The sequence below is a fragment of the Peromyscus eremicus genome, chromosome 10, assembly GCF_949786415.1.
Source record: "Peromyscus eremicus chromosome 10, PerEre_H2_v1, whole genome shotgun sequence".
In the NCBI taxonomy this organism is placed as follows: Eukaryota; Metazoa; Chordata; class Mammalia; order Rodentia; family Cricetidae; genus Peromyscus; species Peromyscus eremicus.
Genome location: NC_081426.1, coordinates 18,137,876 through 18,154,767, shown reverse-complemented (window position 1 = coordinate 18,154,767; position 16,892 = coordinate 18,137,876). Strand labels below are relative to the sequence as shown.

At 39.8% G+C, this 16,892-nt stretch overlaps 1 protein-coding gene across 1 annotated transcript in view; it reads right to left on the bottom strand.

Annotated features, from left to right (window-relative positions):
* Nucleotides 1–16,892, bottom strand: part of Cobl (cordon-bleu WH2 repeat protein) — a 233,115-nt gene that overhangs the window by 101,332 nt on the left and 114,891 nt on the right. Inside the window, exon 7 of the mRNA XM_059275430.1 lies at nt 6,712–6,885. Coding sequence (XP_059131413.1) covers nt 6,712–6,885 — 174 coding nt within the window. The remainder of the gene's footprint in view (nt 1–6,711; nt 6,886–16,892) is intronic.

Here is a 16,892-nt window from a genome sequence, read left to right as displayed (position 1 = left end):
GAGTTCTTGCTTAGTGTGCATAAATACCTGAATTTGCATGTGGTGGGAGACATGCCAGTAACCATAAAACTCGAGGTGAAGACAGAAGGGTCAAGAGTTCAAGGCTACCCTTGACTGGCCCAACATATACTGAGTGAACTGGAGGCCAGCCTAAGCTACGAGACCCTTTCTTAAACAAGTGAACAAACAACAAGAAGAACCAGCCTTTAAGTTTAATAGTAAGATAGATACTTCAATTCTCAAGGAAGTATTCCTTCTGAGGTACCCTCAGCAGTTTTTTATTTTCTGTAATATTCTAACCACTAAATCCAAGTAGTAGAGATGTTATTAGTGAAGTTTCTAAAATCTAGGATCATTCTGTATCTTCATGATATGAGATATTATGCTTCCATGTGCATGCTTCACTGAAGCATGACAACAATGAATGGTAATTCCTGGTCTTGGGGCAAAGACTTGCTTTCCACCAGTATTTATTGAACAAATAAGCAACACCATCATAGAAAACCTTACTTTGGATGATGTTAGTGCCTGTTCACAGCACAGGCCTTCACCATTTTATTTTTGTAGTTCACATTGCTATTTTGAATCCCTATTGCCCTTTGGGCAATGAGCCCAAAATTACATCAAAAATCCCTGTCACATTGAAAGTTTGGGATGCTGAACATTAGAATACAACATTTCAAATAATATAAAATAAAAGGATGTTTCAGTAGCTTTAAAATATTTTCTTTTTTATCACAAGAGAAGAAATATACAGTTTGATATGCATAAAAGTAGGTACATAATAACCGTATACTTATAGAAGAAAGGAATAGTTGTTCATTATGTATTTGTAGATAATGATAACTGAAATTGGACAACAGCATTATCTGGTAAACCTCTCCTAGTTGTTTCTAATTAATTGATAGAGATGAAAGCAAAATGAACTTCTCTGTGATATGCACAGGTTTGGGGGAAACGAGGTATCAGCAGGCCTTGGGTAGAGGGTGGTGTTGCAGTTTTTACTGGGCAATGAAGTCATCTGGAGAAGAATGTCTTCTTAATAGTTTTCTACCCAGCTTGATGACCAGGACTTGGGAGGAAGGGTGTCCCTGTTCTTCATAATTCTCTGAAGGTATGGAATAGTGGGTAGTGGGTCTGTCCTTTGTGGTTATGAACCAAACTTAAAAATAATAATAAGAGCCACACCTATGTTGAAGATTCACAAGATTGATTAGCTTACGAGAATTTCCAGACAGCGGAAAGCTAGAACGTTGCAGATGGAGAGCTGACATTATCTTGGGCTATATTAGTACCTTCAGTAGCCATGCATCACCTAACCCATCGAACCTAACATCCTTTTGACAATGAGATAAAACTTTTGGAATATATTCACCTGGTTCCTCATCAGCATCTTAAAGTTATAGCAGACACTTTCCAATTCACTGTTACCAACTTACCCAATGTCGTCCCCACCAACGTATTTGCAGAATGCATTGATTTATGACTTTCTTTCGTTTTATGATTCTTAAAAGTTCGTGTGACCAATTTCATTTGGGGCAACTAGAAACCATGTTCCCAAGCCATCGTCACTCATATTTGGCTCAGAACAAACTGATTTCTTTCTTCCTTGTCAGAAAGGGCTGTGTTTTACATTAACAAAGCTGAGAAGGGAAAATATCACTAAGAGGGGAAAAGACTCCAGAGTTGTTTAGCACATGAATCTGTCCCAGGGTGACACTTTTATCATATACCTGATACTTTGTAGCTATAAATAATTTGATTTTTAAAGATACGTGGTCTAACTCTGGCTAGACCCTACAGCTCTCTCATGACACCCTTCCGTCCTCCGACCTCCCCCTCACACAGAGCAGTTCCTGCACCTCCTTTGTACACTTTGCACACTTAAGAACGTAGGTACACAGGGGATCTTGCCGCAGGTCCCTCATTCTGACTATTCCAACATGTTCCTGTCAAGACTGCTGATTGTTTTCATTTTACAGAGGATGGCACTGGGGACCACAGAGAGAGCTGGGGATAGATTTCAGTCAAGCATGGATCTGACTGAGCATTTGTTCATAATCTGTCATTGCTTTGCACAAAACAAGTGCAAACCAAGTGGGAAAGCCATGGCTAGATGGAAAGGAAACAGTTCTCCCTGGGGCAGGTTGCTGAAGACAGTACATAAGTTGTGGCTCAAAGGCAGGTACAGCAAGCTGAGATCCCATTGGACTCAGAGCTGAGGTTTTGGGAAAAGCCATCACAGCATCAGGCAAGCGGGAGATGCAGCATGGACTTCCTAACCAGGAGACAAGAGAAGGAAAATGGATATTTCCTTTCTGCTTGATGAATATTCCTCAGGTCCCAGTGTGCACTTCTTTTGAATTTTGAAATACAACTTTAGGTCTCAACTTCTTTCATGGTAGTTTTACAGGTGTCTCTTGGTATCAATTTTGTATCCACAATGATACAAAATTATGTTCATATCCCTTATTTAGAATGGCAATGCATTTGCATATGATATATATATACATATATATGTATACATCTTTCTATATGCTGCAAATTACATCTAGATTACCTAATAAAACATAAATGTTATGGAAATCATATTTTTAGGGGACTATGTTTAAAAAAGACTGTATGCATTCAGCACAGACACAATATTTTTCCAATTACATTGGTTCAAGGTTGGCTATATCTACAGATATGGAATCGATGGCTATGTAAAGCCAATTGTAAATAATTGTTATTTTGTGGTATTATATTTGTTGGTGTTGAGATAAATTTTCTGCTGTAGTTTTCTCCATATATAACATTGATTAGTCAGAATTCTGAGTGGAGACAGTCTTCTATGCAGTGGTAGTTTGCAAAGTGCAAAACAGATATGGTGAGATGAAAATGCTCAGGTTCCTCCCAGACTCAATGGATGGGAATTCTGGGAACAAGGCTTAGAACATGAGTTTACAATCCTACTCTGTGTCTGTTCAAGTTAGAGAAATACTGGCCCAGCACCTAGTGCATGACCTACATAATATGTTATCTCTACCTGAAAGTTCCCCATAATATAGTCAATGGTCAAGATGCTGTTGGCGAAGCAATGGACTCTGAAGAGAGGCACCATCCTCCTCCTGAAGAGATCATGCCTTTGTTCCCACTCATGTTCTCAAATACTCTACAGAGATTTGTATAAAGGTGGCATTGCTTGTTTTCCAGCTACAGCATCTCTAGGGACATCTCTTGGGAATTACCTTCAAACATAAATACTGATGACCAAATCATGAGTATTTAACTGGGTAAAAGATAGATAATATTTTTTTTTTAATTTCAGAACATGGCGAAATTGTTTTACCTTTAAGTCACTGACAGGTAAAATTTAAATTTTGCCACCTAGTCGATAAGAAAAAGAGACATGTAAAGATGAAAACCTAAGTATTCTCCTAAGCTGGCCAAGTCCTGAAACTAAACATTTTTCTCCTGATTCAGGATTTTGGTTTTAGTAGCAGCTACATATAAATAAGGTTTTCAAACAAACAACTTATCTTTAGATGAAAGGAAATTCATTAGAAGGAATTGATGTTCTTCCCAACAACCAGGACAACATAGTTTTTTGGGTTCCTTTCTCAGAAATTGGTAAATAACAAAATATATTTCTCTTTAAAAAGAAGCATGTTCATTGGAAAGGCTTAAATGCAATCTGTATTTCACTCACACAATTAAAAAGGAAGATGGTTTCCAGCAACCAATTTCTCAACTCATTCTGTGCCAAATAAAACAGATTTCAGCAGAAGCTTTTATTGCTGCAGAGGGAACTCTGTTCATTCTGCAGGGGAGAATGTACTGTTTATTTTCCATTTAAAGTTCCCAATTCTCTAGTTACTATATGTTTTTCTGTTCCAGCAGAATATCCAGTATGAGTAACTAAATTAAATTCAGAAAAACAAAACATAACATCCTTGTATAGAAGAAAATGTTGAAATGTTGATGTACCATCTATGTTCTATCACATTAAGGTTTCTTATTGAAGTAAAGTGTTTACATAACCCTGCTCCTGGAATACATATTTTTTATCATTAAAGAAATATCTATCTGAACCAGAAGGAAAAAGATGTCTCGAGAGTAACTGGAAATGGCTAATGTTATCACTATATCTGGGTGTTTTGAAAAAGTACAGAATCTAAACTGATTAAAGGGATGAACTATGCTCACAGGAAAGAGCTTCACGTAGTGGCTACATCATCCCATCAAGTATGGAACAAACTGATGTACCTCTGTGACTAAATTTCCTTTAATTAGAACATGGCTGCAGCATCACAGAAATCTCAAAAGAAATGAGTATTTGAGACAAAAAATATCAGAACTTCTTCTAAAATGTGTTGTGTTGTAGGATTTTGAGATTTATTTCTAGTGAAATGAGTCTGGGCCTATAGGGTCAGATGTGGTCTCTGACAGGTAAGGTTAAGAAGGCCTGTGGAAAAAATAAAGACACCTATAGGACAAGTCTACAGACAGACAGATAGACAGACAGACAGAATGATAAAGATGCTGTGATGGCTAGTCTGCATTGTCAACTTGATCTGATTTGGAAACCTACCTCTGGCTATGTCTATGATGTCATTTCCAGAAAGGTTTAATAGAGAGAAGAGCCATGCTGAGTGTAGATAGTATCATCTGATGAACTGAGGTATGGACTGGATAAAAAGGAAAGAGAGCAGAGTATTCGCTCATCTTTCCCTGCTTCCTGATGAAATGTAAACAGATGTCCAATCTCCTGCTGCTGTGATTTTCTTGCCGTGATGGACTGTATCCTCAAACTGCAAACCAAAGCAAACCCTTCCCACTTTAGGGTGATATTTTCTCATAGCAATGAAAACTACAACTAACACATGTCAAGGAAGATGTCAGGACCCCATCATAGTGATATGCAGCTGTAATGAAGACCCAAAGCAAAGCCTCAAATTTTGGTGGATTGGACATTGTTTTTAGTATACATAAGTATATTTTCAGAATAAGCCATGTTATGACTAATGTAAAAATGATTCAAACCCATAGACTGTCATTGTTCTTGAGAGTCATAATGCAGGGACAGAGCAAGGGATGCCAAGGCATCAGGAAAAAAGAGGATGTGAAGTCCATCAGAGAGCAAAAGATGTACAGCATGACTCATGTGATACCAGTGTTCAGGGTATGCTTTCTTCTCCTGGGAGAAGAAATGCTGGGCCAGCTGAAACAAAGCAGCCAATGAAGAAAAAGCCATCCTCATTCTCAAATTGCACCTTAGCACATGGATGATGATGCACAGCTTGGAACAGCCCAAAGCATGAGCCCCTCGCAGGTACCCAAGAGGTGATCTCCACACTTCATCCAGGTGAGGATGTGTTTAGAAAAATAAGTTTTCATGGTTTTTTTCAGTATTTCCTTTAGAGCTTGGAAAAGAGGAGTAGTAATCCCTCCCCCAATACCTACAGAGGCCACAAGTTTCAGAGATGCCTGAAACCTTAGTACCAAACTACACACACACACACACACACACACACACACACACACACACACACGACTTATACTCTGTGCTTCCGTGTGTGTGTGTGTGTGTGTGTGTGTGTGTGTGTGTACACATACACTTTGAATAATGTTTCACCTTTCCACTTAATGAAAGCTTCTCTTTCGCAAATACCAACCACTTCCATGTTTAAATTACTATTCTTCATGTTTGTGTCACAATTAAGTCAAATAAGAATTATGTGACTATAGCACTGTAATACCACGACAGTCAGTCATAACTGAGATAGCCACTTAGTAACTGACAGACAGATAGTCCATACAATATAGATACATTGGTCAAAGGGATGGCTCATTTCCTAGCAGGATGGAGTATGACTGAGACTTCCATCATGCTACTCAGAGGAGTGTGGGAGTTAAATATATAAACTGTTTCTAGAACTTCCTATTTAATATTTTTGGAGTGTAGTTAGCTGTGAGTAACAGAAATGTCAGAAAACGATATCATAGTTTATACGGACACATGGTTCCCTACTCCTGGGAAGAGAGGGCTTGATATTTCAAGTAATGCTTCCAGGTATCAGCAGGTAGCTGAAGGAAAGAGAACCAGTAGAAACCATGGGCTAGGTAACTCACTGCTGAGGATGTGATCTTCAGCACAACATCTAATGACACAATGCCTTAGAAGGCTTTGCACTGCTCTTAAGACAAACAGAAAGTGGGCTTCTTAAATACCAGGCCTATGAAATGAACCCTGTATCATATTAAAAGCAACTTAATATGGTGAAGTTTGTTTTTCTGTGAGTCTGAATAATTTGAGGCATTGTGGTTACACACTTTGTCTCTTTCACAAGCTTCGGCTCTCTTGAAGTAGCTTTATTTGTGCAATTTGTCTCTTTCACGGGCTCCGGTTTTCTTGAAGTACCTTTATTTGTGCAATTTCTCATATGCAATCTCTCTGACACTCCCCAAAACTTCAGTGCTAAAATAAAACACATGTGAATCTACAAGCATTGGGTCCTTAAGAACCAAAGCCCCCAAAATAGTTTCCTACCTTAGTAACTGAAACACAGTGACGTCGCACCTTGACTTCTAAATAAAGCTCAGATATTCACCCTGAACACAGCTTGCTAAAACCACAAAAGTAAAGAATTCAGCATTTCCAAGGATCTGCAGTGGAGTTAAGTGGGTCACTGAAAAGATGCTTTGGTCGTGAGAGGAGCATTCCCCTACCTTTTCCGATGTTTTGTCTTGACCCAGGGGTCCTGGACTTGGAGGAGGAGGGGCTCGGCGCTTCTTCATTTCTGACTTCATAGACACTCCAGAGATGTTGCCCAGTGAGAGGGAGGGACCCAGTGTTAGGGACCGAGAATGCATGGACGGTGAGTTGGGTGTTGTCAAGCAGCCCTGTAGGAGAAGAGACAGACAACACCTCATCAATAAGGTGACTTCTCTCTGTATGGATGTCCAAACTTGAAACTACCCACTCAAGTTTCTATTGGCATCTATTTATGACATGAAGGACTAGAGCAAAACACCTATTACCATTCTCCTAGGAAACTTTACAGCATTCCAGACCTATGTAGTAGGATCTACTTTCTTTTATTTTACTGATTTTTATGAGGATTTTATGCATGCATGCAGTATTTACATCATTTGTCCCTTCTCTTTCCTCCCTTTAATTCCTTCTATATTCTCCCACATTCCTCAAATTCATGACCTTTTTTCTTTAATTATTATTTCTTTAATTGTTACACACACATATACATATATATGCACATAAATTTATATACAACTGTTGAGTTCATTTAGTGTTGCTCATATGTATATGTGTTTTGGACTGACTGCTTGGGATTGGATCTCCTATCAGAAGATCAGCGTGGGAGCAGACAGATTCTCCCTCTCTCAAAAGTCAGTAATTGTCCATAGCTTTTTATCTAGGGGTAGGACCTTGTGAGATTTCTCCCATTCACACTGGCACATCGGTTGGTACTGTCATTTTCAGGTATTGTTTGGGCCAGTACACTGTGAAGATTTCGTGGGCACAGCTCAATCACGAAGCATTCAGCAGCTCTAAACTGTTAAGGGCACTTAACAGCTAGAACCACTTGGCATTTCCATCTAAACTGTGGGCGTAAATCATCAATCTTAAAGCTTTAATGTGTCACAGGAATGAGTTCTTAGAGACTGCAAAGAAGGGGCTCCTGAAGCAATGCACTGCAATGGGGAAGAGTAACAGTCATTTACCACTGACAAATGTTTCACCTACTTCCCGGTTCTTCTAACCTTCAAAAGTTAGATGAAAACGGGATGGTGTATTGTAAGCACTAGGCTTTGAAGACTCTCAGACCAATAGTGTAGAACTTGGCAACAGTTGCTAGTGAGCAAACATATAATTGCCACTCAACACACTTCTTGTTGGTCTCTAGAAACAATTTCCATCCTTGAGAAATGAGCTAAATAACATACACATTTTCTTGCAATCAACTGTTGCCCAAGTTTCTTAATAGGAAAAGAAGGTATGTTCATGAAGAAAAAAAACACTTAGGGAACGAAAACTCTAACATCACATTAAAAACAAAAGGCAGCCATACCCTAAGCTATACTGTCACTCACATTGATCTTTATCGACAGCACAAGCCATCCTGGATGTGTTCCACATAAAGTCAGTGCAGAGAAAGACCAAGTCTCAGACTCAGGAGATACTAAGTTTGATTTCTGGCTTTGTCCCCCACCAGCCACATAACCTTGGGCAAGTTTTAATTTGTCTTTGCAACAATTTATGTCTTTCAAAACTGAAGTGAATAGCTCCTACATAACAGAACCATCATTGTGAACTACATGAGTTACTACATGTAAAAGAGCATGAAAGAGTTCTTGGCACATAGTGAACACTCAAAATGTTTAAGTGATTACGATTATGTAATGCCCTGTCTATCTTTCTCTCCTATTTATATGAGGGCTCTGTGAAGACAGTGATTGTCTCTTGTTTTAGTCACTGCTATGTCCTCAGCACTCATAGTTCCTAGAGCCTGGAAGGCTCATGAGCTTATATCTGTTGGAATGAATGGATGGTCTTTAGCCTCTACAAAACTCCACTTTCACATTTGAACTTGTAGGTAAGGTTTCATGTGACCAACTCATTCCTCATATGTAACCTACCCCCCACCTCTCTCTGAGATAGATAGATGTAGATATATATTTCTGAACATTGTGGCACATGCCTATAATCATAGACACTTGGAATGGTGAGGCTGGTGGATCATGAGATTAAGATCAGTCTGAGCGATACGACAAGACTTTATCACATAATTGTTTTAATTAAAGAAATATATAAAAGAGTAATCAACAACCTAGTATTACTTTGGTTAGTCATAAATTTTATTATTCAATTACTTGATATAGAAATTTAGTCTCAGATTTCTTTGATCTTAATTACAAAAGCTGTGGTAATTTTAATGGGAATGGTCGCCATAGGCTCACATGTTCGAATGCTTGGTTCCTAGTTGGTAGAACTATTTGGGAAGGATTAGGAGGTGTGGCCTTATTGGTGTAGGCATAGCCTTGTTGAAGGAGGTGTGTCATTAGGAGGCCTTGAGGTTTCAAAAGACCATGCCATTCCAGTTAGCTCTTTTTCTGTCTTGTGGTTGTCTCAACATGTAAGCTCTCTGCTACTGCTCCAGCACCATGTCTGCTTACCTGCTTTCATATTCCCTGCCATGATGGTCATGAACTAACTCTCTGAAACTGGAAGTGAACCCCTAATAAACTCTCTCCTCTATAAGTTGCTTCCAAGTTGTTCATGGAAAACCTCAAGAACACAGGACCTGAGGGTTCAGTGACTAAATGAAGTATAAAAAACAAACCACTAAAGGAACTTTGCTCATTCAATGATTGGAGTTGTGGAGATGTTTCACTGGTGGCAAGTTGACTTAAATTATCTCTGAATTTTGGAGGAGCATAAACCTCGATTTTCCTTACCAGTCTGCATGTGGCCAGAAACATAGACATCAGGACCATCCAAGCAATTTACTTATACATAAAGTCAGGTGATTACACACACACACACACACACACACACACACACACACACCCCTTCACATAAACATTTAACACACAATATTAGCATAAGCTCACACACTCTTGTTAGGGAGGTTGGTTTCCCTCAATGGAGAACAAGACTAACTATCTGGCATCCCAGTAACACTAATACCATTCTCAGGACAATGCATTTTACAATTCTGGCATCTCATTGCTTCTCTTCACTCCATCCTGTCTAGTTATGGGTCTTCACTTCCTCTCTCCTTAGTATTCACCACTAAGTATGCTTGCCTGACTGATCACACAACATGCTTGTGAAATTACCTCTGTTCTTTAAATGTCTCTGTGTAAAGTTAAAGTTCTATGTTGCCTATTCCCATTAAAACATTTGACAAGGAACTTACTGATTTCAAGTTTTAATTTTATAACTCTTCCATCCCCAAAAGCACTGACATATTGAATGGTCAACAACTAGGGCAAGGACTGCTATCACATTTAAAATGGGGAAAATTCTATTGGCTTCAACACTATTATAAGCACTAAATGAAGTAACTAAGGGAAAGCACCTGGCATCATTCTGTCACATTAGAGGTATCAAATGAAGCAGCTAGAAAGATAGTTCTCTTGTGGTGGGCCCAAGTTTAGAACCCAGAACTCATGTAAGATTGCTCACAACCATCTGTAACTCTAGCTACAAGGGAGCCAATATCCTCCTTAGCACATTAACAACTCCCTGGGGAGTGTGTAAATATAAGTAATTCTCCAGGAGAAAGTAGAACTACCCCATGGCCTTGTAGTCTGGAGGTGAGAAAAGGGAGCAAACCTATGGCTCCATTGTTACAAAGGGTCTAGTTAATTCTTTGTAATGATGAAAACCAACAAGGGCCACTTAAAGCCAAAGAAAGATGCTGAGCTCCACAACTCAAAGGGTAATGGGTCTCCTTCTGGCTTACTGGCCTTTGGGGAGTATGCACTGTTTCTTCCCACATAAAACTATAGGATCTTAGAGCTGGGATGTCACATTTTCAGACATGAGCTTATGTGGAAACTCTCTGCAGATGCTCAGTCTTGAAGAGACAGAGAGCCCTTGATCAAGATGAGAGTCACCAGTCTCCCATCCTCAACTAGCACTAGCCATTCTGACATGACCAAGACATACCCTCAGAGCAAAATAGAATGATACTAGTAAGAAACTTTGAGCCAACTAAAATTCTCAGTGCATTCATGCATAAGCCGCCACAAGATCTGGATTCACCTCATCTGCTGAACACGCCCCAAATTTTCCAATCTTAATTCAGCGATTTATGCCAATTTCCCTTGGCTCTGAATCACAGAAAACCAAGATCCATATAAATTTTGTATGTTAGCGCCAGTCTGTTGCCCACTGGTATACTATATGCTTGAGCCTGGGATATACATTGGCATCTCCTCTCAGACACTACAGAAAGATAAAACAAGCTTCACCCACTGTGCCCAGTCTGCCTTCTTAAGAGTTTCCATAGGACACTGGCATGTGTAGGAAAGTAGAGAAGGCTGGCAAACAGATGTTCTGATGTTTAAAGAAGAGATTCAATGCCTGCTCCTCTGCCTCTTATAATCTTCCTGCCCCTTCTTTCACAATGTTCCCTGTGTCTTAGGTGTCGGGCTTATAGATTTTTTTTTTTCCATCGGGACAGGGCTCTACAACTCTGCATTGTGATTCATTGTGGTTTTTCTGTAATGGTCCCTGCTGCAAAGCTTCCTTGATGAGAGGTGAGGAATTCACTTATCTGGGGGTACAAGAGCAAATATTTAGAATGCAGTCAGGGACTGTGCCGGTCTAGTAAAGTGGTAGTTGTAGGTTCTACTCCAAGATTCCTGACCTCACTAGCCCCATGCAGTTAGGTAGGTTTCTGGTAACATACAGGTTATCCCTCTTGTTAAGAGGATCTTAAGTCCAATTAGAGAGCTGTCGGGTACCAACAAGGTATGTGTGACATGAATGCACCCTCATAAGTGTCACCTAGGAATGTCAGAAGCTACAACCATAAAGTCTCACCAAAATTATCTAAAAGTGAGGTGAACAAAGACAACAACAATAGAAATGTTAACATGGATGGGTGACAGCTCAAAAGGCCTCAATCCTACACAAAGAACTATAGGCAACTAAGGAATGCTGGGAGTGGAAGAAATAGTCTTCTTCAGGGAAGAACACACAAATTGGTTATTCACCGCCAAATGGTCAGCCCTGAAAACATACATACAAGTAACAATATGAGGACTGAGCAGGTTATACCTATGTATTTAGGATATATATATATATATATATATGTGTGTGTGTGTGTGTGTGTGTGTATGAATATATATGTGTATGTATGTATACATATACTTATGTGTATATAACAGCAATTCATGAAGAAAAAAACATAAATTTGAAAGAGAGTAAGGCAGGGTATGTGGAGGGCTTGGAGGGAGAAAAGGGAAGGGGGAAATGATTTAATTATGTTTTAATCTCAAAAAAATAAAAGACATAATTTAAAGAAGGTGTATTTAAACCTTGCTAATAAGTCTGTGTGTAGTCCTCATGATATAGTATATTTCATAAAGCAATTAAGAAGAAACTAAGGCATTTAAGGGCAACTATAGCTTACCTACAATAATGTCCAGCATAGTCCATTAGTTCTCTAGGTATACATTACCAGGCTTTAATATAAAAATGAAAAACACTCATACTAGGAAAAATTAGAGGGGCAAAGTCCAAGCTTCCTTGATTAAGACATGAGCATGGTCATTTTTTTCAAAAGCAGAAGTCTCACTGCAACAAGATGAAGGATTCACAGCAAGACATGCTGGGATGCAGCAGCATGGCCATCCTCCCGCCTATACAGGCTGGGGATGCAGCACGGCCGTCCTCCTGCCTGTGCAGGCTGGGGATGCAGCATGGCCATCCTCCTGCCTGTGCAGGGTAGGGATGCAGCATGGCTGTCCTCCCACCTGTGCACCAAGGCCAGCACCCGCAGGGACCTGAGTCCATTCTTGAACTCAAATACATTGGCAGATTATTTCTTCAGTGATCTAATCTGGCTTTATGCCATCCATGCCTAGCTCACATATCATATGGTCTTAGGGAAAAATATACTCTGACTCATACCTTAATGTTTAATTTACACACTGCAACTTTGCATTAAACGTTTAGACAGTGTTTGAGGAAACCGTTACGATCTGAAATGGCAAGGCTGCTCTTGCAATGTCAGTGTTCCAGGAAGGGCTGGCTAGGCACAGGGCAAAGGGGTAGACATGGCAAGTACTCTAAGGTAGTTGTTCACTTCTGGTTCAGGAAAGAATTTCAGAAGCAGGGGACCTGTCAGCTGTAAGCCAAAACAAACAAAAAAACAAGCAAACAAACAAAAAACCAATCTTTCTGCCCCAGTAGAAAGGTGTTTATAGCTTTCTACTATATTCTTTCTATGTGTTATTCTGAGGAAAGGATTTCTCAAAATAGACAGGCAGGAACCAACAGGTTGTGTCAGAGCTGCTCCGACTTCCACCTTTCAGATGACCAGGCATTTGGTACCAATCAAAGGTGGTCAGTGGCGATATTCACCTTCCACCCTTCCCTCTGGCCTCACGAAAAGCTCCAGCATTTATCCTTGCAGAGGTCACTGATTCTGTATAGAAACCAACTCTCTCCAACATCTTTTTAGCACAATTGCCAAACCAAAAGCAAGAGGAGAAGGAATAAACCATCATTTCATATTTTCAAGGCTCCCCAGGTATTTCTTAGTGCTGTCAATTCGCTGCTTTAAGCTTTCTCACTAGTCTCTGGCTTCCTGGGGTGCTGTGTTCTGTTGCTAAGGAGAAGCTGGCGAAGGCCAAAAATATTCTGAAATTGAAAGCAGCTTGTACACAGGCTAATGGATAGCACTAATCAGCTTGGAGACAGCATCTTCTCTCTGCCTTAGAATATGGTTGCAGGGAAGACATGGTGGCCTTGGAGAAACAAAGGATGAAAATGGGTTGAGGGGCATTTCTGTTTCTCTGACCCAACATGGAAATGTTCTGGCTGACCCACCAGGATTCTGCAGCTCAGACCTTCAGCTATGGCTGGACTATAGGATTTCTCAGAATAGACAGGCAGGAACCAACAGTATACAAGCTAGAGCCCTCATTTATTGGGAATTATTTTTATATATGTTGAAACCCTTAGGGAGTTACTGTACTTTTGTGCCCATAATATTAAATTTACATGCTCGTTGAGTTGACTGTGGATTCTAGTTTTGTCCTCTCCTATGGGTCCTGGAATGTAAGGGTCTTACCAAATGTGGACCATCTTTAGTTAGACACCCAAGGATAAGTAGTCACATAAAAATTGGTCTTTCTTTTGAGGTTATATTACTGTGCTTCTTGATATATTGCTGTTGAATTTGCTTGCTTGCTAGCAATTAAGTATTATTGTGAACAGGATGCTCAGCATATACTTTTTACATAAACTAGAATGACATAAAATTCAGAAGGGATTATCTATACTCTGAGATTAAAACATACGTAAACATTATCTCATCCTACTTATCTGAATAATAATAACTCATTACTGAGATGCTGCCCAGAACTACGCGTTGCTGTTTTTTTTATTTATTTTCTTAAAAAAAGATGTTGAATATGACTTGGTTGTTGCTGTTTTAACAGCATGCTCAACTAATTAAAACCATATAGGAATTTTTTTCTTCCCACAAAGTAAATTAGCAAAGTAGCTGCCCAACTCAGACTGTTTCTCCCTATCTTCCACTTTCTTGCCATCAGGAAAGGGAGGTGAGGGGCAGCAGAGGCAGACAAGCAAAGGAGGTCTCAGCAACTTTCATTTGCAGGAGGGTAATGGCGGTTCCGCCAGCTGTGTGCCCAACTCCTTTCCCTTTATTTTATTCCAACGTCTGTGCTAAGCTGAATGCTATTATCTCCCAGGCTCTTTTGTAGCTTTATACACCCGTGTTCTTAAACTCTCTCCAACAAAATGGCCATGTACTTCCAGGCTTGTCTTCTCTAGAGTGACACCCAACCATAGTCACCAATGAGAGCCACCCTGGAACTGTGTTGTGCTAAAAGGCCGATGCCTCCATGTCTAATTACTGCAATTTTTCAGGCACTGTGTGAGAGAGTGTCTGATCAAAACCTCTGCATTTTGGAATCTTGTTATAGCAGCATATCTTTCCCTATTATGGTGGCCACTGTGAGAGGTTGTTTGAAGGCCATGGATGTTAGTCTAGAAAAGAAAGCCTGAAGAAGGACTATGGCAGTTTTAAGCTACTTTCCGAAGCAGAAATTTGTTAAGGCTGTTCACTGGATCTGAGAATGGACCAGCAACTGTGAGCTACACGGGATAGACCTCATGGGTAACTAGTAGGTGAGGCCCGGAGGCAGAGGAGCTTGAGAGTCACAGAACAAAGGTAACACAGTTGTCATTACAGCGTTCAGTGCAAAAGGTGATATTTTAAAGGAGACAGTAGACCTGGGGGGATGGTACTCACAACAACAACAAAAAAATAAATATCCTGGTGATTCAACAAAAATATCAGGCTGAAGCTTTTCCCTCCTCTGCTTCTGCCATATAAAATTTCTGCAGGACATGGGATATCCTTTTCCTCTTGAGAGTCAGCAGTCTCAACAATGCAGTGAAGTAGGGGTCATCAGTGACATCTGGGGCTGCCTTACTGGTACTTGTGCCTGGTCCTCCTGACCTCAACCCGCATGGGCTGGAGATGGCAGTTCCTGGAGAGGAATGGGCACTCATAGTTTTCCATGAACACCCAGTAATAATTGAGTGTAATGCTCTATCCTTTTGAGGAGGCCGCCTCTTTCCAGATCTCTGCATGAAAACCTGCTTTGCAACTGTGACAGAAGTTTTAGCACTAATAGTCTTCCTTTTTTTGTGTGCATCATAGCTTTGCCGAAACACTGCAATCTGCTTTAGTGTAGGCCATGAATACTAACAAATTAGACCAGAAGTCAGTTCTCATTGGCTGTACTTCGAACATGACATTTTGACATGTAAGTAATGGCTCTACTCCACTTTCCAGCTGCATTGTTTAATGCGATCTGGATTAATAATTGTAAGATTAATAAGGAAAATAATAAACGGTGCTTGTGTTTTAGAGTTAAAATCTTTTATGTGCTACCAAATCACTCCAATGTTTCAAAAAGAAGCAGGATGCAATTGATTGTTGAAGTAAGAAGATAACCCCCAAAACGAATAGCAGAGGTAGATTTTGACATGGTCAAACATGTGTAGATGACTGAAAGGAAACCACAGTCACTGTTTGGCAGGGCCATTAGAGATACAGTACATAGAAGATAAAGTGTTAATAGTAGTGACAATGACTGTACACATAATTTATGGGAGTTCACGGCTTTTTATCTGCATAGTCCAAATTCCCTTCCTTACCCCAAATTAAAAAATAAATACTCAGAGGAAGATATCTACAGAGTAGTACATACTAAATAGAGTTCATACTTGATTTAATGGAACATAAGCAGACCACCACCTTCCTAGTAATATTTAAGTCAGCTATTTGACTTGTTTAGGTTTTACTTGAGGCATCTAATCTGGGTCCAATTATAAAGATTTCTATGGAGGACAGCCTACATCACTCAGGAAATTTCCAGCATTCTTACTTATTCATCTCCACAAGACCAAGAGGATCCACATCACATTAAATAAAGCGAGAGTAAGAATGGAAGAAAACTCACAACTTGCATATATATGCACGTACACACACACACACACACACACACACACACACACAAATGCATACACACAACGCTTCTAGCCCATCTAAGACAGAAATTCATTATGCTAAAAGAAAACAAATATCCAAGGCAATAGAGTTAACTTAGGAATTATGATTAAATACATAGTTTTACTTCAAAATGCTTATATAAAAAGCTGGAATACATATATTAGCAATAAATAACTATTATTTTCAAGTGAGGAAGCCAAACAATTTCTTTCTTACACTTTTAGTTTTCATGTGTTTTCTTCCTTTCAGAAAAAAAATCTCGTCAAAGTATTCATGAAGTAGTTATTGTCCAAATTTACCAAATCATCTCAGTGTGAAGTTCAATGCCATCCCTGATGAAAGGTCCTTTCCTGAAGGCTCATCCAAGTTTCACCCTAAAAGGAGACACCCAGCTCCAGGGAGGCCATGGCAGGAAGCATCACGCAGAAGTGTCCAGGTTTATGGGAGGCCGCCCTTCAAAGGAGTTATGCTTTCTAATTACGAGTGCATGGCTTCATCCACAGCTGAAAGCACTCTTAGCCAAGATACTAGGGAGTCATTCTGACTGTGACATGAAAAGAATTACTTCATCTTTCTCACCACAGTGGAGGTCATGTATGGAGT